At 42.7% G+C, this 25,549-nt stretch overlaps 1 protein-coding gene across 3 annotated transcripts in view; it reads right to left on the bottom strand.

Annotated features, from left to right (window-relative positions):
- Positions 1 to 25,549, bottom strand: part of oca2 (oculocutaneous albinism II) — a 545,784-nt gene that overhangs the window by 98,815 nt on the left and 421,420 nt on the right. For all 3 annotated transcript variants that reach the window (XM_072576986.1, XM_072576990.1, XM_072576987.1), the window contains exons 19-22: positions 18,096 to 18,223; positions 14,711 to 14,770; positions 10,370 to 10,474; positions 7,108 to 7,201 (exon numbers count right to left, since the gene is read on the bottom strand). In XM_072576986.1, the coding sequence (XP_072433087.1) occupies positions 7,108 to 7,201; positions 10,370 to 10,474; positions 14,711 to 14,770; positions 18,096 to 18,223 (387 nt within the window). The remainder of the gene's footprint in view (positions 1 to 7,107; positions 7,202 to 10,369; positions 10,475 to 14,710; positions 14,771 to 18,095; positions 18,224 to 25,549) is intronic.

The raw sequence follows: 25,549 nt of genomic DNA, 5'->3' as shown, positions 1-25,549 counted from the left end.
TCTACAAATCTATTACATGTTAATCAATACTTCCTGCCTCAGCTTGAAGCCTGGTTTAAAAACATCTTTCATCAGTAATCTTCTTCTGAGATGCAATACATTCCTCAAATTTGTCCATTTATCCTTTCCTTTACTGTGCATGTACTAAGTTAAAAATCACACAACACTGTTATTGTCACAACCATGTGATGAAGGAGCAGTGGTCCGAAAGCTAGTGATTCCAAATAAACCTGTTGGACTATAATCTGGTGCTGTGTGATTTTTAATTTTGTACACCCCTCCAAAACTGGCATCTCCAAATCATGTAGGTACGGGCAGCACAGTGGGTCAGTAGTCAGCACTACAGCCTCACAGCTCCAGGGTCCCAGGTTTGATTCCAGCCTTGGGGAACTGTCTGTTAGGAGTTTGCACATTCTCCCCGTGTCTGCGTGGGTTTCCTCTGGGTGCTCTGGTTTCCTCCCACAGTCCAAAGATGTGCAGGCCAAGTGAATTGGCAATGCTAAATTGCCCACAGTGCTAGGTCCATTAGTCAGAGAGAAGTAGGTCTGGGTGGGTTACTCTTCAGAGTGTCGGTGTAGTCTTGTTGGGCTGAATGGCCTGAAGGGAATCCAATCTGATCTGAAGGTCCTGAGTTCAATCCTCAGAGAAGGCAAGACTGTGGCCTTTGTCACCTTACGCGGTATCTCTTTGATGTCTGGCAGCGGCAAGTGTTGCATCTACCTAGGATTGTTTGTACCGTGAGTCTTCATGTAGTTGAACAGGCTGCTTTTTCACCTGCAGATTTTTGGGTAAATTGAGCACAATGTCGCAGGAGGTAATGGGATCTACAGCCACCACCCTGTGAATAGAGAGATGTGTCCTCATCGCCTAAATGAGTGATTCTTACCATGAAGTTACGCATATATGCTCTGGGCATCACCTCTCAGTGTCTACCCTGTCAACCCCCTTCAGAATTTTGCATGTCTCAACAACATCAAAGAAGCACCAAGTGTCAACATTTCTCAACATATAAAATCATTTTACAAAACAAAATTATGCAACCTAGTGTTACATTATTAAGGAATAATATTAAAGAATTGAACTCCTATGTATGTATAATGCTGACATTGCCTTTTAAGTAAAAATTCTAAAACCTATCTGTATGAAAGCTGGAGGATAAATAATGAATGATGATATTAGACCTGATTAACATGGCGAATGCATTTCATTATACCTTACTGGATTTGAAAATGAATGTCAAGTCTGTTGGAAACATGTTGAAGCTGACCTTAGATCCAATGCTAAGAGCCATGTGCTCCAACACATCAAAACTAAAACCCAAATAAGCTTTCATAAGGAGTGGAATTCCATTTTTATCGTTTCAACTTCCCGTTCTCGCAGCAGAGGCAAGTGGGAGTGGGTGGTTAATAGGGAAAATGGGTTGAATTAAACTCAATAGTGACACCCATTGTACAAATAGCAAATTGACCCCCATTGTACAGTTCCTATAATCCTTCAGTCATTGGAATGTAGGACTTAGATCAGTTGGCCTTTTGAGCCGATGTCATAATTCAATAAGAACATTAATGAATTGTACATTACACTGCTGACATTACCTGTTAAGTAAAAATTCTAAAACCTATCTGCATGGAAGTTTAAGTATAAATAATGAATGATGATATTAGACCTGATTAACATAGCGAATGCATTTAATTATACTTACAGTAATTCAAAACCCAATGTCAAATCTGTTGGGAACATATCAAACCTCTGGCTTGGTCTTAACTCTACCTTCCTGACCCCACTCACCCACCCCAACCTCTGACACCACTAATCTTGTGCACACTCTCTGTGACAATAAATCTAAATCAAAGCTAATCTAATCTAAATTGTGATCCCACTGGTCACAGCTTGGCTGTAATTCTCTCTCCTCGCAGGGTGTAATTTCTACCTTCATGACTTTGGAGCACCTGGAGGAACCCACACAGACATGTGGAGAAATTCCACACAGACAGTCAGCCAAGGCTGGAATCGAACCCAGGTCCCTGGTGCTGTGAGGCAGCAGTATTAACCATGGAGAAAAGGTTTGAACCCCACCCTGGTGCATGGTGAAACGTAAATATAATCAAATTTAAAACGAAAAGCCTCCATAGTGGTGACCATTGCTGATCATGGTAAAAGCCCATCTGGCTCACTCATGTCCTTTAGGAAAGGAAATCTGCCATTGTCATCTGCTCTGTGATTCCATTCCTACGGCAATGTGACTGACTCTTCACTGACTCCTGGGCATAAGAGATAGATGATAAACGGTGAGCTAGCCACTGATGCCCACATCCCATGAACACAGTTTTAAAAAAAAGTTGAGAATTTAACTTTTTGGGGAGTAACAATGAGGATTGAGGAGTGCAGTGCATTACCTTTCTTTTATTCCCTCATGGGACATGGGAGTCATTATCTGGTCAGCATTTATGGCCTGTCCCTAGTTGTTTTTGAACTGAGTGACTTGCTAGACTGCTTCAGAGGGCATTTAAGAGTCAATCACCATTGCTGTGGCTCTAGAGTCACATGTTGACCAGACCAAGTGAGGCCACTAGATTTCCTTCCCTGAAGGGGTTTCGTGAGCCAGATGGATTTGTTTTTAACAATCAACAAGGTTTCATGGTTATCGGTGATTCTTAATTCCAGTTTTTTTAATTGAATTGAAATCTCTTCACCTGCTGTGATGATATTTGAACCTGCGTTCCCAAAGCTTTAGCGGAGTTAATAATTGAACGGTAATACCACTAGGCTATCACCTCTCCCTAAAGGTGAGGTCACTGTAGTCGTGACAGGCCATAGAGCTGACCTATCATTAGAGAGAGATGACTGATGGTGGTTTCACTTGAGGGTGGCCAAGTCTCAGGCAGAGGGAGAGGTTGAAGAGGAGAGTCTTTCATGGTAACCTCACCCAGTGCAGAAACTGATCCCATGCTATTGGGGTCACCTGCGTACCAACTATACAGCCAACTGAATTGTGCATATAGATTTTAGTAAGGCCTTTGACAGGGTTCCACCTGGCAGACCAGTAAACAAAACTAAAGCCTCTTAGGACACAGGAGAAAGTGGCGAGTTGCTTAGTGACAGGAAATAGGGTAATGGTCTGCAGATATTTTTGCAAATGAAAAGTGGTTTCCAATGGTGTTCCACAGGCCTTAGTGAAGCTTCCCTTGTTGTTTGTTGTACACATGTGACGTTGAATTAAACATATGAAGGATGATAGACAGTGAAAGTATTTTTCCTAGGGTGATGACGCCAGATTGTATGAAGGGGCATAACTACAAATTGAGGGGTGATAGATTTAAGACAGATATCAGAGGCAGGTTATTTACTCAGAGAGTGGTAAGGGCGTGGAATGCCCTACCTGCCAATGTAGTCAACTCAGCCATATTAGGGAGATTTAAACAAAGCTTGGATAAGCACATGGATGATGATGGGATAGTGTAGGGGGACAAGCTGAGAATAGTTCACAGATCGGTGCAACATCGATGGCCAAAGGGCCTGTTCTGCGCTGTATTGTTCTATGTTCTATGTTCTATGATTGGGAAACTTGCAGACAAAACAAGAATTATTTGGTCGTTTTCAGCGAACTGAACGGCTCGTCAAAAAGTGTAATGCTGGAAAAAGCACAGCAGGTCAGGCAGCATCCGAGGAGAAGGTGAGTCAATGTTTCAGGCATAAGCCCTTCAACTGAATAATAGTCAACTGTAGATTGGTACCAATTGCTTGTTTGAATAGGCAGAGAGGTGGCAATGGAATTCAGTCCAAAGAACTTTGAGGGCATGCATTTGGGGAGGGCAAACAAAGTATGGCAATATACATTAGACAAGTATATTGAGTGGATTAGATGAAGTAAGAGACCTTGGAATGCACATCCATGAAAGTGGCAGGACAGGTAGATAAAGTGGTGAAAGAAAGCATTCCATTTGCCTTCTTCACTGGGAAAGCTATTGAGTACAAAAATAGGGGTGCAATGCCGGAACAGTATAACATACCAATTAGGCTATAGTTTGGTGTGCAATTCTAGTTGCCAAATTACTCCAGAGAGAGCACAGAGGAGCAGCACAGTGGCTCAGTGGTTAGCATGGCTGCCTCAACAACACCAGGAACCCGGTTCAATTTCATCCTCGGGCGATTGGCTGTGTGGAGTTGGCAGCTTCTCCTCGTGGAGAAAGTGAGGACTGCTGGGGATCAGGGTTGAGCGTGTGGTGCTGGAAAAGCACAGCAGGGGGAGCATCCAAGGAACAGGGTGTATGCATGGGTTTCCTCCGGGTGCCCCCTGTTTTCTCCCGCAGTCCAGGTTAGGTGGATTGGCAATGCTAAATTGCCCATAGCATCCAGGGATGTGTAGGTTAGGTGGATTAGCCATGGGAAATGCAGGGTTACAGGAGTAGTGTGGGTTGCTCTTCGGAGGATTAGTACTGACTTGCTGGGCCGAATGACCTGCAGGGATTCCGTGGTTCAATGAGGGCAGATTTACTACAGTGTTGCATGGTTTGAAAATTACCTCAATGCGAAGAGATTTGATAGGCTACAGTTGTTTTAATGGAACAAATGAGGCTGAGGAATGATGTAATCAAAGGGTTAAAAAATAATGAGGGCCTGGATGGGAGGAGGGGACGACGTGTTTCTGGTAGTGAATGATCAGTGGATGTAGTACACAGATTGAAGGGGACCAGTGGAAGGACTGAAGGGGACCATATGGAAAAATATTTTGCCCACTTTGGTGAATAATGTGGAAACCCTGAACTCATTTTAAAGGAGATTTTTCGTAAACCCCTTATCACCGGCAAATAAATGTTTAGATTCCTAGATTTTAAAGGTATAAAGGGGTGTGGAGAGAAATTGAGAATATATTCTTGAATTGGAGGGTCAGCCATGATCCTATTGAATGGTGGAGCAGCCTCAAATGGCCAAATGGCCAACTACTGTTCCTAGTTTTTATGGGCCTGCACCTGAAACACTGTAACCTATAGGGCTACAGACCAGGGGCTGGAGAGTGGCATCAGACTGGGAAGCTGGTTTATTTAGCTAGGGTAGACACAATGGGCAGAAATAGTTTGATGATCTTCTATGAAATCAATTTTGTCTCATGCAGCAAGTTGTTTGATCTTGAATGTAATGCCTGAAAAGCTGTTCACATTGCAGCGACCTACACGAATTAGTGGTTCAAAGGTAAACTTCATCACGGTGTAAATAGACTTTCCTGCAGGCAGCCCATAGATTTAGAACCAGTGAATCACACAGCATGTCTCATTGGCAAAATCAATATTTTTAAAGTTAGGGGCAGTAGGCCAGAGAAATGAGGACTGTTAAAAAAGCTCTTTTAACAAAGGTAGTTACATTTAATCAACCTGTGTAGAAACCTTGTGACACACCGCTGGGGCAGATGGGACTTGAACTTGAATCTTCTGGTTCACAGGTAGGGACACTACCAACTGCACCACAAGAGGCCTCTTTTCAACAAACGTATAACGGACCAATTAGCTGCCTCCGGTGCTGTGATCATCTCTGATTCCATTGGCCAAAAGAGAAAATGCTGGAAAATCTCAGCAGGTCTGGCTGCATCTGTAAGGAGAGAAAAGAGCTGACGTTTCGAGTCTAACTGACCCTTTGTCAAAGCTGATCTGATTGCTTTCATCTGATTCCATTGGAACTGGCTTTCATTATGTCCATGATAGAATTTTCCATGACACATAGCCATAAAGTTCAGAGTTTGGTGCTGGAAAAGCACAGCAGGTCAGGCAGCATCGAGGAACAGGAGAATCAGCATTTTGGGCATAAACCCTTCATCAGGAATGAGGCTGGGAGTTGAGGCGGTGGACAGATAAATGGTTGGGGGGGGGGGGGGGGAGGGGAAGGTAGCTGAGAATGCGATAGGTGGATGGAGGCGGGGGTAATGTGATAGGTCAGAGAGGAGGGTGGAGCAGATAGGTGGGAAGGAAGATGGACAGGTGGGACAGGTCATGAGGGCAGTGCCGAGTTGGAAAGTTGGAATTGGGGGGGGGGGGAGATGAGGAAACTGTTGAAATCCACATTGATGCCATGGCACAGCCATTAAAGTCAGGCCATATACCTTATTTTGTCCCCAGTCTTTGTTGTGGTCATTCATTTCAATTATGACTGCAGAGACATTATAGTTGATATTAGTTTCCAAATTGGAGAGAGAAAAATTCTATCAGGGTTCATTCTATTGATTTGTTGAATTCTGCAATGTGTGAGTGTGTGCTGTTGCTGTGTGTAAATTATTAACAAGGTATAGACAAAGCTGGCTGGAGAAGAGAGAGGAGAACCCCTTATCCTGAATTTAATTGATTGGCTTGCAAGGTTATTTCAGAAGGAAGCGACCACATTGCTGTGGGTCACATATAGGCCAGACCCACTGACAATGGCAGATTTCCTTCCCTGAAGGACACAAGTGAAGCAATTTGGTTTTGTTTATTACAATCCAGTTATTTGGGTGACTACTATTGATAATGGGTTCTTAATTCTAGATTTATTTAATTTAAATTCTAAAACTGTCATAGTGAAACTTGAACTTGGATCCACAGATCATTAATCCAAACCTGTGGATGACTAATCCAGTAACAGAACCACTACATCACTGTTAACCAGTATTGAGGATGGTCATCTGCCTGTCCATGAAGAGATAGTTGAAATTCAGTTTCAGATGAGGACAGTGTCCTTTGGACACCTACAGGGGAGGCAGCAATAAATTGGTGAGATATTAAAAAACACGATATGCTGATAGCAACACTGCATTCCTCTTCACTCTTTTTTCTGTAAAGATTCACTGCTTCATGGAAAGAGCTAAAAAGAAAAAGCCAGCATCCAGGGGAGAAAACAAAACCTCATAATTCATGTTCTCAAAGGCATTTCATTGATGATGAGGTTCCTTTGTAGAAATCATCATCTCCAGCTGTCAGATGTGCTGACTATGATGAAGGATTGGGAGGGAGAGAAACATCTATGTGCACCGGGCTGCATTTTCACAAATTCATCCACAGCACAGTTTGATGGAACAGCTTCATTGTCTCTTGTTACTGAAACAGATCACCCTTCAGCCTGCCGTAATACAGCCCTGTCACTCACCTCCCAGGCAGGCTCCCATTGCCAGTGCGAAAATCAAAGGTTTCACCGGCAGGTTTACATCTGCGTCCTGGCTCAAATTTAACAGCACGGGAATCTGTTAGAACATAGGGCAACACATTAGAAGCCTTTTTATTTTCATCGGGTGGCATTCGATCTATTTTAATGATGAACAGCAACTAAGATTTGCCAGCGTCTGTTTTTCAAATGCAGATCACATCCCCGTGTACCATACTCTAAATGAAATAATTTCTCATGAAAAGCAACTGTCTAGTAATTCTTTTGAGAATTTTTGAGCATTTATTGAGAATTTGTGCTTTCTTTATTCGTAGTTTCTTTGAAAAAAGTCACTTTCGGTTTGTTTTCCTCCAGTGGTCAAGCGCAATTGTCTGCTTTATAATTGCAACAGCGTCTCTGAAATTACCTTTTCCACAGATGTATATGTGTATAGATAAAAGTGAGTTTTGGCTGAAGGCATTTTCCTCTGTAATTGAGGAAAGGTACTGCTACTGCAGCCCCGACACAAAGAGTTCAATCCATTCACCAGCACAATCCTATTTTTGGGGTCTGCCGACAAACCAGCAAAGAGCTGTCAGCCTCCAGTGACTTTCTGAGTGGAGTTTGCACACTTTCCCCGTATCTGCGTGTGTTTCCTCCAGGTGCTCCAGTTTCCTCCCACAGTCCAAAGATGTGCATGGCAGGTGAATTGGCCATGCTAAATTGCCCATAGTGTTAGCTGCATTAGTCAGAGGGAAATGGGTTCTGGGTGGGTTACTCTTCGAAGAGTCGGTGTGGACTAGTTGGGCCGAAGGGCCTGTTTCCACACTGTAGGGAATCTAATCTAATCTAATATCTGTATAGGCTGTGGAATCAGCTACCACACACAGGTCTTCACTAGATGGGCTGCAAAACCAAATAGATGGAGAAATAATTGGGGGCTTAATTTATCTCAATTACTTTACAAATTCTGTCAAAAAGAACTTTTACATAACGCACAAAAGCTGAACCTTATTAAGAACTGGTTAGCATTCAGGGAGGTCATTGTAAAAGTGAAAGGAGGTATTTATTACTGAAAGGACATAATTGAACAAGTGATGCAAGGTAATTTATTCGTGAAAGAAGGTGAATACAGATAATGTACTAGTCCAAGGATGTAATGAGAAGTTATTAAGTAGTTAAAAGAGGTTAGCTGCACACTAAATGTAACAAAATCATATTTTTTCTAACAAATGTGTTTAGAATTTTATCACACGAAGGAAGTTAGGATAGTTACAGCACAGCAGGGGTGGCACAGTGGCTCAGTGGTTAGCACTGCCGCCTCACAGCACCAGGGTCCCAGGTTTGATTCCAGCTCGGGTGATTATGTGTGGAGTTTGCACATTCTCCCCGTGTCTGCGTGGGTTTCCTCCGGGTGCTCCGGTTTCCTCCCACAGTCCAAAGATGTGCAGGTCAAGTGAATTGGCCATGTCAAATTGCCCATAGTGCTAGGTGCATTAGTCAGAGGGAAATGGGTCTGGGTGGGTTACTCTTGTTGCGCCGAAGGGCTGTTTCTACACTGTAGGTAATCTAATCTCAGCATTGTCTTGCAGCTCACCATCTTTCTACAAGAGCAACTCAGCTGGTCTAACTCCTTTGTCTTTCTCCCCATAACCCTGCAAATTATGTCCTTCCAGATAGTCCTCCAAATTCTCAGGGAAGTTGTGGTGTGGTGGTAATATAGCTGGACTAGAATCCCAAGCAAACGTTCTAGGGACACGGTCTCAAATTTCACCAAGGCAGATGTTGGATGTGAATTCAATGAAACATCTAAAACAAAAGGTCTAATGGTGAATTAACCATTGCCAATTATTGCATAAACCTGAAGAAGGGTCACTGGGCCTGAAACGTTAACTCTGATTTCTCTTCATAGGTGCTGCCAGAACTGCTGAGATTTTTTTGTTTTAATGCCCTTACGTGGGAACGAAGCTGCCATCCTTACCTGGCCTGGTCTATAGCAATATGGCTGCAGTGATTGGAACCAGGTGGATCTCATTGACTATAAGATCCTTGATTGGGGTTGTTAACTTGGGCCAATCAGGGAACCCTGGCTAAATTAGATCCCAACAATGTGGAAACAGGCCCTCCAGCCCAACAAGTCCACACTGACCCTCTGAAGAGTAAACCCACCCCCTCTCTGACTAATGCCTAACACTATGGACAAATTTGTTTGGCCAATTCACCTGACATGCACATCTTTGCACTGTGGGAGGAAACCCACGCAGAGACAGGGAGAATGTGCAAACTTCACACAGACAGTCACCCGAGGCTAGAATCAAACCTGGGACCCTGGCACTGTGAGGCAGCAGTGCTAACCCTGTGGCTGACCAATATAAACAAGGCAAATGTTTTATTTCCCCCTCCACTCTATTTTAATTTAACCCCTGTCCTCCCCTTCACTATTGGATCACACAGCATTGCCCTCTGAGAAGGGCACTGCTTGTCACTGCCCCCCTGGTGTTTCCTTCCTTCCTGGTGGTGGGAATTGAATAAAGATTTGTACACCTGTGTCTTTCACTGTGTCCTACACCTGCACACATACCACATGGGTGCTGGGGAAAAATAAGCACTACCGCTGGTAGGTGGAAATGTGGGGGGTAAGAAAAAACAAATAGGAGATTTAGCGTCTCCTCAGTTTAGGGCACTGACTCTGTGCTGACTGGGCCACAGTCAGTGTGTTCCTGCTACTGTTAAAAGAATATATATATAAAAAGGGATTCAGAATCTCCTCAGGAACTGACTCTGAGCTGATTGGCCGCAGTCAGTGTACTGTGCACACATCAATAAAGGGTGACTTGGTGACAGGATACCGGCCTCTGTGCAGTTATCTAAATGGTTGACTCTTAACAGCCTTCTGAGCAATCAGAATGAATGCTGGCCAGGCCCGAGATGCCTGTGTCCAACAGTCACATCACAATAAATTGAATCTGCCATCATCAAACTCTCAGTCAGTGCTTTCCAGACCTCACTGAGTAATGGGAAACATTCTGGTCTCACTGATGGGCAGAGCAGCTAGTTTGTCCCAATTTATTTTTAAAGTATTTCAAATATTCCACAGTGCTTGAAAGGGGCAGAAGCAGAAGCAGATGAAAGCTTCCCTGTGTCGGAAGTAAACGTGGAGAGATAAATAGGAGCGCTGATTGAATGGCTATGTCAATGTTGCCCATGCTGGACGGTTCACTTTGGAACTTGTATGCTTGTATTATCCATCACTCTCGAACTGACTTACCATAGTGGCTGTGAAAGGGATATTATCTATCAGGGACGAGGCCAGAGAAGAAACCCAAATGACTAGGATTAAAGCGACGGAAAGCCGTTGTTCTTCCGGAACAGACTGTTTGGAGAGAAAATTTTAACAAAGGGAATGTTAGCAGAGAAAAGTTACACTACATAATCATAACATATCCTTGAATGTAAATGAGCTGATTGGGTGTCGACCTCTCCTGCTGTCCAATCAGAGTTATCGTGTGGCTACAGATGGTGAGAGAGCTACCTGCCTGGCAAATGCAAACAGCAACTGTTGGGGGCACTGTGGCCTTGGCACGGAGAGCTGGTAACTCAGCAGCAGGTGAGGAGACAAGAGATGGCACTGCGTGGTCATGGTTTCCAAGTTAAGTCGCAGTGCTCCACCCAGCGCTGGTTGAACGCACAAATTCCACCAATTCTATGTTGTCCTGTGGTAACTGCGCACTGACATGCACTAGATTGGCTTCATCTGTTAAAATACTGCAAACCCCAGTCTGTTCTGCACAGGGCTCCTTAACAAGCTTAAGGGGTCTGTGATTGGTAACAAGCAGGTCCCCTATCCCTTTGTCACTGTGTTGCAATTTACACTGTCCCTACCTCTGAGCCAGGATGCCCAGGGTCAAGTCTTACCCATTCCAGCAATGTGTCATAACATCTCTTAAAAGTTTGATTCGGAAAATATCTGTATATTGCGAACTGCCCTGGAACCAGCAGGTTATTTTGCCAACCCTCAGGCAATGCAATTTTTAAATCACACCCACACCCATTGCCACTTCAATCAGCAATTGAAAATCGAGCCCAGTCTTTCAGATAGATTACTTTTCATCACAACTCTATTGGATTAAGGTATTTGACCTGATGTGCTGGGAGTTCTCCCTTACTTCAGGTTTCCAGTATCTGCAAAACTTTACTGTACTCTGGAAAGATTAAGGTGCTGTTACATTAATGTAGTGGAATCCAAAGTTAGATCTGGGCGTGAAATGTATGAAGAGTACATTCAGTTGATAAGAAGAGTTTAAGTAAAAATAATCCTGCACTATATAGAACTATAACTGAAAAAATTGAGAATTGATATGCAATAATAAACTTGACTGGAAATATAAGTGACAAGCTGCATCATAAGTACATTTTTCTAGCCCTTAACATTTTGTGGGACTCGAAAACAAAACTAATAAGCCTTTATTGGAGCATTTTAGTGTTTATTAAATATCAGTGGTGTTAAAAATTCAACTTTTTAAAACAATCTGGCTTTATTGACTTCTTAGTTATGAAAACATGGACAATGCAGGTCAAAATATCTGTGGAATACAAAGGACCTTGGGTCATAGGATGTAAGTTAATGCTGCCATTTTAACGACATACCAGGAAGGACTTAAACGAAGGCCTCACATTTCTCTCACAGCCAAACAGATGCTCTCAAAGGCAGAGAAAATGCCAAGAGCTCTCCTTAAATATTTTAATTAATCTGATCCCAGCTGACCACAATTATTTTTCACCAGCCACAGGAATGCTGGCAAGAAACTTCTCTTGCTTTTAATTTGCAAAGAAAATGACCTTTATAAAATGCATGTGGCAAGAAGTTTAAAGATTCAATGTCATAACCTCCGTGCTGTACATCACACTGTTTGTGACTCAGCCATCCTTGTCCAAGCGTTAATTATTGCCCTGAGACCGCTTACTGATGTTCAATGTTGCTACCAGGTACACAAAGATCATCAAACTTGTGAAATTGACCTGAAATTAACAAGCAAGTGCAAAGGAAATTGCACATTGGAATGGTGTTAATTTATGAAGGTTCTCTAGCATCGCTGTTGCAATATGCCATCTGGAGAGCTGATTTACGCAAGCACTGATGTGTCAAAGATTGGTGCATTCTACAGAAGCTAATCTTCTCCTTCAGAAGCAGACCCTCTAGCTCGAGGATTACTTGCTCTCACTTTGAATAGATGCATTCTCAAATGGGTGGTAAGTCCACAACAAGATCTGCAGCCTATGCCACAGATGGGACAGGTGATACTTGATGGGTAAATGGTGTATTTAGGAGTTTGTGTCCTCCTTCTGATGTCTCAACCTCACCTCTGCTCATTTCCAATGAAGCCTTATCTTACTTCCCATTTATGCAGTACCTTAATGAACACTTTCTGGAAATCCAGATATAATCTAAGGATTCGTGGAAGGTTATTACACTGCATCCTCTACCTCGGTAACTACTTCCTTCAAAAGCCGAGGGTGGAACCCATCAATTCCAGGAGATTTACAGACCTTTAACCCGACTAATAACCCTTGCATGTTTTTGCCTGCAATGATAGTTATTGTGTTTAGTTCCTCCCCCTTTTAGCCCCTTGATTATTTAGTAATTCTGGAATGCTATGAGCTACCTTTGATACAAAGCATTTATTCAACTCCTCTGCCATTTCCTGCATTTCCATTACTAATTTTCCCACCCTGGTCTCAGAGTTGCCTCTGTTCACTCTGACCTTTTTTGTCCTTTTTAGATAATTAAAGAATTTTTTATTGTCGGTTTTCCATTATTTGCCAGTTAGCCCTCATCGTTTATTTTGTCCCTCAATTTACTTTAAGACAAATTTTATTGGCTTTTAAAATTTTCCTGATCCCTACAGTTTGCCAGTAATCCTTGCCACATTCTTGTTTTCCTTTCAATCTGATACTGCCCTCAATATTTTGGGGGGAGGTCAGTGTCCATTGTGGATCACCTTCACATCCAGCAGCTCCCACATGCTGTAACTGCAACACATCACCTGACCAATGTGACGATGCAGGGGCTTTAAGATTTTATTTTGTCCTTTTTTTTGAAGCAAGGTTGTAAGACAGAGGCAGTCTGCCAGAACCACTATAGTAAACAGCTTGGGAGGCCTTGGGTTTTTTTTTAAAAACAGCCTGAATGGGTGTGGCCAACTCCTACAGGTCAGGAATCCTGGGTCTTCAGGTCGAACTTTAAGCAGAAGCAATTGAGGTCTCAACAGAGTTGGGAGCTTCCTGGCTGCTACTCTCTCTGAATCTTCTCTTGGTGTTTTTTCTTTCTCCTGGATTGGAGAACTATATGTGAGAATCTATGTCTGATTTTTTCTTTATATCAAGGGGTGTGTTTATGGGATGTTACTACATTGGAACCGGTTGATTAGATTAGATTCCCTACAGTGTGGAAACAGGTCCTTCGGCGACAACAAGTCCACACCAAAGAGTTAACCCCCCTGCAGACCCATTTCCCTCTGACTAATGCACCTAACACTATGGGCAATTTCGCATGGCCAATTCACCTGACCTGCACATCTCTGGATTGTGGGAGGAAACCCACACAGACACAGGGAGAATGTGCAAACTTCATACAGACAGTATCCCGAGGCTGGAATTGAACTCGGGTCCCTGGCACTCTGAGGCAGCAGTGCTAATCACTGAGCCACCATAATTAGTAATAATTACTGCACCTATTATTCTGTAAAGTTTTCTTTAGAGTTAAGTTATTCTAAATTCCTCTTTCTTTGGTTGTCAACTGTTTGCAACGACAGTGTTTAAATATATTGTATTTTGCTTAATGTCGAGTAGTTTGACCAGTCACATTCCATGAGGAACAGACATTCATATTTGCCTTTAAAGATAGAAAAATGTTCGAGTCTAGGCTACCTTCTTAGAATATTTTGTTGGGGTCTGGTCTGGTCCATAGCACCAAAGTTGATTCAAGCTTCTGCTGACATTCACCCTGACATTTCCCAGCAGCCAATGGACTGAATGATGTTTTGACTTTGAGCACTGCCAATGTTTTTAAGTGCCTCCTCTCAATCTGTTTATTTCTAATCCAATATCTTTACTAACCTACCCTACACTGCCACTGGCAGCATCCTTGTCTTTAGCAAAGACAGATGTAACACTCAGTTAATAACTCCTGCTCCATTAGAAGATCACGCTGTTCTCATACACTCTTCATTTAGCTTCAGTTTTTCTCTGCCATCTTTGTATTTATCCAAATTCTCAACTGAATAATGAACCTGGAATTTATCCTGGGTCTAGATTTTCTGTTTCGTTTTAATGTCCACATCGTTCCATCATCCAGGGAGCTCGGGTTTTGGATGCCAATCCATTCTCTCTTGTGGGCATAAGATGCACAAGCGATACCAATTGAGACACAGCTGGCATAGCTAGTAGGCATTCTCACAGATGTTGGGGATAACTGCTGCTTACAACTGTTACAAACTCATTCTCCACAAATGGGATCTATAAGTAATAGTAACCATCAGGTAAATCAGCCTTTGGATTGTGAAGGTAAGAAGCAGCAAATGGGTTCCTCTGTGCTCCTTCCCAAGGTTACCTTTATCAATGTGGCTGTTTGCTCTCCAATGTAGTCAATCAATTGCAAGTTAGCCAGTGCCTGGAAGAGAAATGTTAAAATGAGAGAAAAGTCAAGTCACACGCAGATCAAGAGAAGATGAAAAACAAATATGATAGCTCACAACAGTTCAGCAAAGAAGTACTCATATATCAGGAAGAGTTGTTCCATTTAATGACATATTTCTACTGATACTTGAACACAAACACAGTTGGATAACAGGTATCCCATTCAGAACAGATATAACAGCTTCCTGACTTTTGATTTAAGAGGCCTCCTTCAAAATTATTATCTTTTTTAGATTTTGATTCTTATTTGGTTTTATAAGCTTCTGGCAGCTTGCATGGAATTAGAAGCTTCTTGGTACAAGCATTATTTCAGAGTTTCAGCTGAAACAATCTATAATAAACAGTGTTAAAACAGCTCAGATTTCAGCAATAGCTCTCTTGCCATGTTATGAATTGTGAAAGTAGAGATTTAAAATGGTTTCAGCAGAATGGAAGCACATTTTTTTTGCCAGCCTTTTCACCCCATTCTCAATCTATTTGTATTGTATCAATACTATTTAACTTAATTTTTAATGGACCAAATTCTAAATTTCTCCAGAATGTACTTTAATGAGATGTGAACATTTTGTCGTAATTTTGCTATGACCCAGCTAAGGTTATCACTGGTCAACTCAGGTCTCCATCATGATAAATTTTATATTTTTTATTTAATTGTAAGTGTAGTGGACAGCGAAGAAGGTTACCTCAGATTACAACAGGATCTCGATCAGATGGGTCAATGGGCTGAGAAGTGGCAGATGGAGATTAATTTAGATATATGCGAGGTGCTGCATTTTGGGAAAGCAAATCTTAGCAGGACTTATACACTAAATGGTAAGGTCCTAGGTAGTGCTGCTGAACAAAGAGACCTTGAAGTATAGGTTCATAGCTCCTTGAAAGTGGAGTCACAGGTAGATAGGATAGTGAAGGCGGCGTTTGGTATGCTTTCCTTTATTGGTCAGAGTATTGAGTACAGGAGTTGGAAGGTCATTTGCAGCTGTACAGGACACTGGTTAGGCCATTGTTGGAATATTGTGTGCAATTCTGGTCTCCTTCCTATCGGAAAGATGTTGTGAAACTTGAAAGGGTTCAGAAAAGATGTACAAGGATGTTGCCAGGGTTGGAGGAGTTCAGCTATATGAAGAGGTTGAATAGGCTAGGGCTGTTTTCCCAGGAGCTCTGGAGGCTGAGGGGTGACCATACAGAGATTTAGAAAATCACAAGGGCCATGGATAGGGTAAATAGACAAAGTATTTTCCCTGGGGTGGGGGAGTCCAGAACTAGAGGGCATAGGTTTAGGGTGAGAGGGAAAAGATATAAAAGAAACCTAAGGAGCAACCTTTTCACACAGAGGGTGGTACGTGTATGGAATGAGCTGCCAGAGGAAGTGGTGGAGGCTAATACAATTGCAACATTTAAAAGGCATTTAAATGAATAGAAAGGGTTTGGAGGGATATGGGCTGGGTGCTGGCAGGTGGGACTAGATTGGGTTGGGATATCTGGTCAGCATGGACAAGTTGGATTGAAGGGTCTGTTTCCGTGCTGTATATCTCTATGACTCTATGACTCTAATATAATGTAGCAGTCCTTTGTTGAAACATCAGGCTACAATGGTGCAGGTTAGGTTTTAACAATAAAATAGAAGTTTGTTACACATTTAAAGAAAAATAATAAACTAAATCAAACAATGTAAACAGGAGGCACTTCTGTCGTGGTAATGTTTCTGGATGAGTAATCTCGAACACTAGGCTACCGTTCTGGGGGCAGAGGTTCAATTCCTTCAGATGGTGAAATTTAAACTCATTAAAAACCCAGGAATTAAAAACTAGCCTAACAGCAACATTGCAACTATTATAGACTCATAGAGATGTACAGCACAGAAACAGACCCTTCGGTCCAACTCATCTACGCTGACCAGATATCCCAATGCAATCTAGCCCCATTTGCCAGCACTTGGCCCATATCCCTCTGAACCCTTCCTATTCATTTACCCATCCAGATGCCTTTTAAATGCTGTAATCGTACCAGCCTCCACCACTTCCTCGGGTAACTCATTCTAGACATGTACCACCCTCTGCGTGAAAATGTTGCCCCTTAGGTCCCTTTTATATCCTTCCCCTCTCACCCTAAGCCTATGATCTCTAGTTCTGAACTCCCCCAACCCAAAGAAAAGAACTAGAGGGAATAGGTTTAGGGCAAGAGTCTTATAGAAATACTTGAAGTGATATGCTTGCATTTAGGAGGAACTAAATAGGTGATTGTGGTATACAAATAATGAGTGTATGCTGGTAACATACTCCTGCAGTGTCCATTATAACAGAAACATATGAGATGGAGTGGAGTCTATGTCAGATGCCAGCCACTGTACAGGTGATATTCCAGCAAGTTCCCAAGATCTACTTCAGCCCTAATTCCAGGCACTCTATTCTCTCACACCTCTTATCAGATACTTCATGTTTCTCATTGCCACATTCCCTTTCATGAGCCAATTCTTGTCTAGTTAAAATTGTCTCCTCGAGCAATGCTTGCTGGCATGGTCAGTTCTTCCTAAGGGACAACAGCATCAACTTCCAATATTATCATTATCCTTCTTCCTTAAATATTCTATTTCTCACACCCCATGGGATAGACAAGGTGCCTTGCAAGTTGCACCAGCTAATTCTGTGCTCATTTCTTCCAATTGTTTCTGTTGCCCACAGGTTTTCCAACACTGCACTCCATCTGCCATAGTTTTGCCTGTTCACTTCATCTTCCCATGTCCCTTTGCAAATCCATCTTCTCAAGCTCGCATCTTAACTGTTTGCCCTAATTTAGGATAAAAACACAAAAATCTAATGGCAGGCCGTTGGCAGAATCAAACATTCTGAAGTCGTCAGCTTAAGTTCCTGCATCACCTGACACAGTGCTAGAAACTCTGGTCAGTACATTATCTAGAATAGGCATGACATGAAGATGCTGGTGTTGGACTGGAGTGGACAAAGTTAAAAATCACACAACACCAGGTTATAGTCCAACAGGTTTAATTGGAAGCACTAGCTTTCGGAGCACTGCTCCTTCAACTGGAGGTTGATGAAGGAGTGGCGCTCCGAAAGCTAGTGCTTCCAATTAAACCTGTCAGACTATAACCTGGTGTTGTGTGAGTTTTAACTTTGTCTGGAATAAGCTCCACAAAGATCCGCAACCCATTGAGAAATTCCTCCTCACCCCAATCCCAGATGATTGGCCCCTTGTGGCCCAGATGATTGTGCTCCTGTGTTTGAGAGTGGAGAACTGAGCTCTTAACCTTACTAAAAACGAGGTTCGTAACAAATATAAAGTACCTCCATGAGGATAAAGAGTGCAGCAAAGAAAAGGAGGGTTGCCCATTCAACTCTGTGCAGTATAATCTCAAAGTCATGGATGTCAGCCAGGACCAGAAGCCATATTGCACCCAACATTGCGATCCAACCTATTGAAAATGCACATCTATGGTTAATACAAGAACAATGCTTCAGACAAAATATGTAACATCAATATAACAGAATAACACAAAATCAATCAAAGCAATCTCTAGGAGCTTCATTTGAAATGATTTTCCTTGCAGTTTTGGCTATCAAACTGTGTGTGATAAATATGAAACAGCAGCTCACTTTGTGCATGCAAAAGCGCTGCCAAAAGCTAATGACTGATGCAAATTAAAACAATTAATGATTTCGAATTTCCAGGTGGTGGCTTGGTTTTCAGTCCGACAGAACCAATTGTGTATTCTTGTTATATTTCAGCTGTAGTTCCATATCGCAATTAGAGCTGCAAGTGTTATTTAGCGTTTGTCTTGAAAAGACAAAAATAAAGGAGAAATGAACAGCCTGCCTTTATATAACACTTTAGCAGGTCCTCAGAAATGCCCAATGGATTTCACAATCAAACGATTATTTTTGAACCAGACTCACTGCTTAAGAGCCAGATGTTGCAGTCAATTTGAACACAGTAAAGCCGAAAAAAGAGAAAGTTGCTTGAACAGGACAAGGAATGAGTGGGCAACATTACTAAAAACGAGGTTCGTAACAAATATAAAGTACCTCCATGAGGATAAAGAAAAGGAGCAGCAAAGAAAAGGAGGGCTGCCCATTCAACTCTGTGCAGTATAATCTCAAAGTCATGGATGTCAGCCAGGACCAGAAGCCATATTGGTTTGGGTTACCAGCACAGAGGCAAGCGGTTCTGTAAGTTACCAGCCCCTCAATAACTGGGGTTGAGTGGCCTTAGACAGTCAACTTTCCCCATGGCATCTCTGAGGGAGCTATCTCAAGCTTGAGTGCATCTTTCATCATGGAGCTTGGAATGTGCCAGTCTGGACCAGTCAGTCGAGGACAACTCTTTGCACATCTGATTTCAGAGCTCCTTTCACTGAGTTGATGTTTCTCGGGGCCCAGTTCACATAAAATGGAACTGTTGTTGAACTGGGAGTCAATGTAGATCAGTGAGCTGAATGAGATTTCGGACTGTAGAGTAGTTGTTTTTCAATTGAATTTAAATCGATAACATTGAAAAATCAAATCTGACATATAACACGTAAAGGTTCTGCATGTTGGCAGGAATGCTTTTTTATAAGAAAACAAACAATCTTACTTTCTCAATGTCACCAAAGAATTTCACATTTTCTACCAGTACATTTATGCTGTTTTCTCTTTCAGGCCTTGACATACATTCCTGATGAAGGCCTTATGCCTGAAACGTCGACTCACCTGCTCCTCGGATGCTGTGCTTGTCCAGCACCACACTTTTCAACAATAAAACCTAAAGTGTTGTTCTGTCAGTTGGATGGAGTGCCCCCAGAGTGAAATCAAAGCAACTTTTATAACTTCCTTCCTTCTGTATGGTGGACGGTGATGCTAACAGCATGGGTTCAACTCCCGCACTGGCTGACATAACCGTGAAGAACTCTCCTTCTCAAACTCTTCCCTTGCTTGAGGTGTGGTGACCCTCAGGTTCAACCACCACCATGAGAGAGCAGCCCCGTGGTCTGGTCGAACTATGGTGATTTTACCTTTTACTTTCTGCTTCTGTTGACGAGGCTAAGGTTCCCATCAGCCTTTTAACAGCTTTCTCCACTGTTCAGCTATCTTCAGTCACTTGATTACCTGGACCCCCAGGTACATGTGTCTCAGGAGATGGGAGGATTTATTTTTCTTCCTTTTATTCATTCACAGGATGAGGGCACTCCTGTCTGGGCTGGCATTTATTGCCCATCCCTAATTGCCCAGAGTCAACTCCATTGCTGTGGGTCTGGGGTCACATGTAGGCCAGACGAGGTAAGGATGGTAGATTTCCTTCTCTAAAGGACAGTAGTGAACCAGATGGGTTTTACAGTCATTCAACTGTGGATTTTCATGGTCATCGATTCCAGATTTCCATTGAATTCAAACTCCCCCATCTGCCTCAGTGGGATTCAAACCTGGGTCCTCAGAACACTACCCAGACTCCGGATTAATCGTCTAGCGCTCAAGAGCTTTTAGCACTCCCTTCCTTCAATGACAGCAGAAACAACATTTTTGGCTACCTTTAACACAGAGATAGTTAAATTTTGGAGAAATAAGGAGATGAAAGGTATACGGGTAAGAAGCGATGTAAAATAATCATGGATTTATTGAATGGCAGAGTGGGATCAAGGGCTGAGTACGCTAATCTTGATCCTAGTTCTTATGTTCTTATTATGTTGTTTCTTTACTGAATGTGGGTTCTCTAAGAGATTATTTTACCCTTTATTTGTATTTGTTTTCTACCTAATTAGTTTCTGCCAAGATATTGTGCTAATGGGATGAGCAGACAATCTGCTCCAAGGCCTGTGTAATATTAATCCATCTGTCGGAGATAGAACAAACAGACGGAAAAGGAAGTCATAAAATGTGCAAAGAAAATTAGAATTGGATGAAGAGTGATGACTAAAAGTAAAAGGTGAATTTTTGTTTTGAGAGTAGGGCTTTAAAGAATGTAATTTTTTTTGACATTTTACAGTTATGCTTTTGCTTCTAGGTATGATAAAATCAGACATTATGACAATGAACAAGCAACAATTTGGCAGATAGTTGTTAGGTAGTAATTTTATTGAGTTAGCCGAATGGCATAAAACGCTGAAACTGGAAACTTACGCAATTAACAATGGAACAATGAGAAAGGGCACAGGTTCCAAAGTTTGCAGGAAAGCCAATTTCTTCAGCTGTATGGCACAGTACTGACATTCCGAGTGGGCATTGCTGAGGTACACTGGCTGGCACAGCGAGCCCACTTCAGCCTTACTTTCTCGGTCTCTTTCCCCGTGTTCATTATCCACCCCCACACGCCCACCTCCTGCTCAGTATGGGATGGTCCCAGCACAGCTAACCCATTTACAATGACTCACACTTCCCATTAGACCCACTCAGCGTTCAGCGTTCTCCCAGATTATCCTCAGCAATACCTCTGTCTGCTTCTCCTCTTCCTTCTCTCACTAGGCACTGTCTGCAGCTAGAGAGTGCGTGGTGCTGGAAAAACACAGCAGGACATGCAGCATTGGAGGAGCAGGAGAATCGACGTTTCGGGTAGGACCCTTCATCAGGAATTACCCTCAAACCCAAACCCTTCCCGCCATCAGCACCAATACCACCAGGTCCTAGCTGCTTTCAGTTCTGATGAAAGGCATAAAATATAAGTCTGCTTCTCTGTCCACAAATGCTGCCAACCCTGCTAAGTTTCTCCAGCACTTTTGGTTTCTCACTTTGTCCCAAGGACTTGGTCAACAGAGTAGACAGGAAAAGCTCTTTTGCCCGAAATGTTGATTTTCCTGCTTCTCGGATGCAACCTGACCTGCTGTGCTTTTCCAGCACCACTCTAATCTAGACTCTGATCTCCAGCATCTGCAGCCCTCAACAGAGTAGGCAGCACATGGAACGGCAAGATCATATTGCATGACCACCTACAGCACTCACAGTGAGGCTTGGGGATACACTTAAACCTGGGAGCACTGAAGGCTGAAATGAGATACAAAGTGTTGTTTACGATAATCAGTTGTGAGGAAACTACCTGACCACATTTTAGCAGCATGCTTTGCCAGACCAAAGGAGAAAGCTCATGGTGAAATGCTGCAAGCTGCCTGTTCCCAGCTAAGAGCAATCAAGATTCTCCAAGTAGAAACATTTGCATGATGACCCTCCAGCTCAGCGAGCTAACCTTCAACCCGAGCTACAAATCTCCACAAGAACCTCATGGAATACTTGCCTGTGAGGCCCACTGTTACAACAGGGATCTGGAGAAAAAAGATGGAAACTGTGTTCAATCATACTCAGAATCACCATCATACAGCATGGAAACAGACCCTCAGTCCAACTCATTCATGCCGCCTAAATTTCCCAAACTAAACTAGCCCCATTTGCCTGTGTTTGGCCCATATCTCTTTAAACCTTTCCCATTCATGTACCTGTTCAAATGTCTTTTAAATGTTGTCACTGTATTTGCAACTACCACTTCCTCTGGCAGTTCATCCCACACACAATCCACTATCTTTCTCCTCCCACCTTAAAAGTATGTCCCTACTTTTGATCTCTCCAATCCTAGGGAAAAGACCAAGGGAACCCCCTACACTCCAGTGAGAAAAAGCTTATCCAGTCTCTCCTTATAACTCAGACCCTTGAGTCCCCCAGTAACATCTTGTATATCTTGTTTTAAGATAGAGAGATGGTTGTGATTGGTCAAGGTGAGTCATCTCAGCTCCAAGACATCTCTGCAGGAGTTGCTCAGGGTGGTATCCTCGATCCAATCAAATTCAGCTGTTTCATCAATGGCCTTCCCTCCACTGTAAGGTTAGAAGTGGGGACAGTTGCTGATCTTTGCACAACATTCAGCCCCATTTGCGACTCCTCAGGTATTGAATAATGCTACAAGATCTGAACAATATCCAGGCTTGGGCTGACAAGTCGCAAGTAACACTCGTGCCACACAAATGCCAGGCAATGACCACTCCAATAAGAGATGATTTAATCACATTCGATGGTGTTGCTGTCACTGATTCCCCCACTATCAACATCCTGGGGGTTATCATTGACCAGAAACTCAATTGGACTCTCCAAATAAATACACTGGGTATAAGAGCTGGTCAGAGGATGGGAACACTGTGGCAATCAACTCACCTGCTCACTCCCCAAAGCCTGTCCACCATCTACAAGACAGAAGTCAGGAGTGTGATGGAATACTCCCCACACACCTGAATGGGTGCAGCTCCGACAACAAAGAAGAAGCTTGGCACCAATCAGGATAAGGCAGCCCACTTGATTGGCAAAACATCCACAATCATCCACTTCCTCCACTATCGATGCTCATTAGCAGCAGTGTGTACCATCTACAAGATGCACTACAGAAGTTCACCAAAGATCCTCAGACAGCACCTTCTAAACCAATGACCACTTCCAACTAGAAGGACAAGGGCAGCAAATACATGGGAACACCACCAACTTAAAGTTCTCCTCGAAGCCACACATCATCCAGAGACTTGGAAAAATAGTTTTTCATTCCTTCAGTACTGCTGAATCAAAACCCTAAGGGTCAACCCATAGTAAGTGGACTGCAGTGGTTCAAGAAGGCAGCTCACCACCACCTTCTCAGGGGCAAATGGGGAGAGGCAATAAATGCTGGCCAGCCAGCTACACCCACTCCGCCTGAGTGAATTAAAAAAACCACTTGTGCAGCCTTCTTGATTAATATTTCATGGGCGGTTAAGCTCTTTACAGGTCATTCTGTAATGTTCATGTTTCCTCTCCTTTACCTTTGTTCTATTCCTTTTAAATTCTGCTCATCTGCAATTTTCTTTTCAATTTCTGAAGGGTTATATGCCTGAACTATTCACTTCCATTCAGATAAACAAAAGAACTAGGAGCAGGAATAGGCAATTTAGCCCCTTGAGCCTGCTCTGCCATTTTAGTTGACCATGGCTGATCTCATCTCAGCCTCAACTCCATTTTACCCATGAGCCTTCAACCCATTACCAATTAAAGATTCATCTATTTCCTCCTCAAATGTATTCAGTGTCCCAGCATTCACCATTCTCCACAGGAGTGAGTTCCACAGATTTATGAACATTTGAGAGAAGTACTTCTTCTTCATCTCAGTTTTAAATCTGCCTCTTAGCCTCGTATATTTGTCAGAGTATTGAGTACAGGAGTTGGAAGGTCATGTTGCAACTGCACAGGACATTGGTTAGGCCCCTGTTGGAATATTGTGTGCAGTTCTGGTCTCCTTCCGATCGGAAAGATGTTGTGAAACTTGAAAGGGTTCAGAAAAGATTTACAAGGATGCTGCCACAGTTGGAGGATTTGAGCTATGAGGAGAGGCTGAACAGGCTAGGGCTGTTTTCCCTGGAGCGTCAGAGGCTGAGGGGTGACCGTACAGAGGTTTACAAAATTATGAGGGGCATGGATAGGGTAAATAGGCAAAGTCATTTCCCTGGGGTCGGGTAGTCCAGAACTAGAGGGCATAGGTTTAGGGTGAGAGGGGAAAGATATAAAAGAGACCTAAGGAGCAACTTTTTCACACAGAGGGTGGTACATGTGTGGAATGAGCTACCAGAGGAAGTGGTGGAGGCTGGTACAATTGCAACATTTAAGAGGCATTTGGATGTGTATATGAATAGGAAGGGTTTGGAGGGATATGGGCTGGGTGCTGGCAGGTGGGACTAAATTGAATTGGGATATCTGGTCGGCATGGACAGGTTGGACCGAAGAGTCTGTTTCCATGCTGTACATCTCTATGACTCTATGACTCTTAAGTGGAAACATCTGCCTTATTAATCCCTTTTAGCATCTGATATTCCTCAAGTACGTTTCCTCCCATCCTTCGAAACGCTAGCATGTATTGGGCTAAACTGCTTAATCTTTCCTCATAAAATAAGCCTTTCATCTCTGGAATTAATCTAGTGGGCCTCCTCTGAGCTGCCTCCAATGCAGTTACATCCTTCCTCAAGAAAGAAGGCCAAACTGCAGACAGTCATCCGGTATCAAACTAAAGTACTGCAGATACCGAAAAATGGAAATAAAAACAGAAAGTGGCGGAGAACCTCCACAGCATTTGTGGAAAGTGAAACAGATTTAACGTGCAGTTCAAAATGACTCACTGAACCTTTTCACTTCCATTCAAACGTTGAAAGAGCAGCACTTGGTGTCTTTTTCTTGTCACCTCCAGTTTATTTTATTTGTCTCTGCCTAATTTGTAATTAGTGAACAATCCCAATTGAATTCTCATTTAGTTATAATTAATGAATAAGGAGCTACAACTCTACATTCCCATCTGGGTTTCAATTGTGTAACTTCACCAATGATAAATGCAACACGTGTACCAAAAGCAATCACATACAATTGTGGCACTGCAGCTACAGATTTGTCCTGGATGATTTCTGGCAATGGGGACAAGCATTAAAATTAACACTTTTTCATATTAGACACCAATGCATAACTACTGGGTTCAAAACACACTGAGCAAACATTCAATGGGCATTTTTGGCAGGGCATAAATTTAACACAATGTTCTTGAGGTGATGCCAGTAGTTTTGCAAAAAGTTCCACCATGCTGAGCTCTTAAAGAAATCCAGAAGGTGGCACTTAAATCTTGTTACGTACAATAAAACCTTTAAATTTAATGGAGCAACAAGTATACTCTTGAGGATACCTTTATAGGTTGGGATGGGTTTCACGAAATGCTGCATGGAATACAAAATGCGATGAAAGAGGAAATCCTTCAGAAACTTGTTAGCTTGTCACCCCAAATTTGATGT

This window comes from Chiloscyllium punctatum, chromosome 9 (assembly GCF_047496795.1).
Source record: "Chiloscyllium punctatum isolate Juve2018m chromosome 9, sChiPun1.3, whole genome shotgun sequence".
Taxonomy (NCBI): domain Eukaryota; kingdom Metazoa; phylum Chordata; class Chondrichthyes; order Orectolobiformes; family Hemiscylliidae; genus Chiloscyllium; species Chiloscyllium punctatum.
Note: the sequence above shows the minus strand (reverse complement) of the source record. Positions and strands in the feature narration are given on the sequence as shown.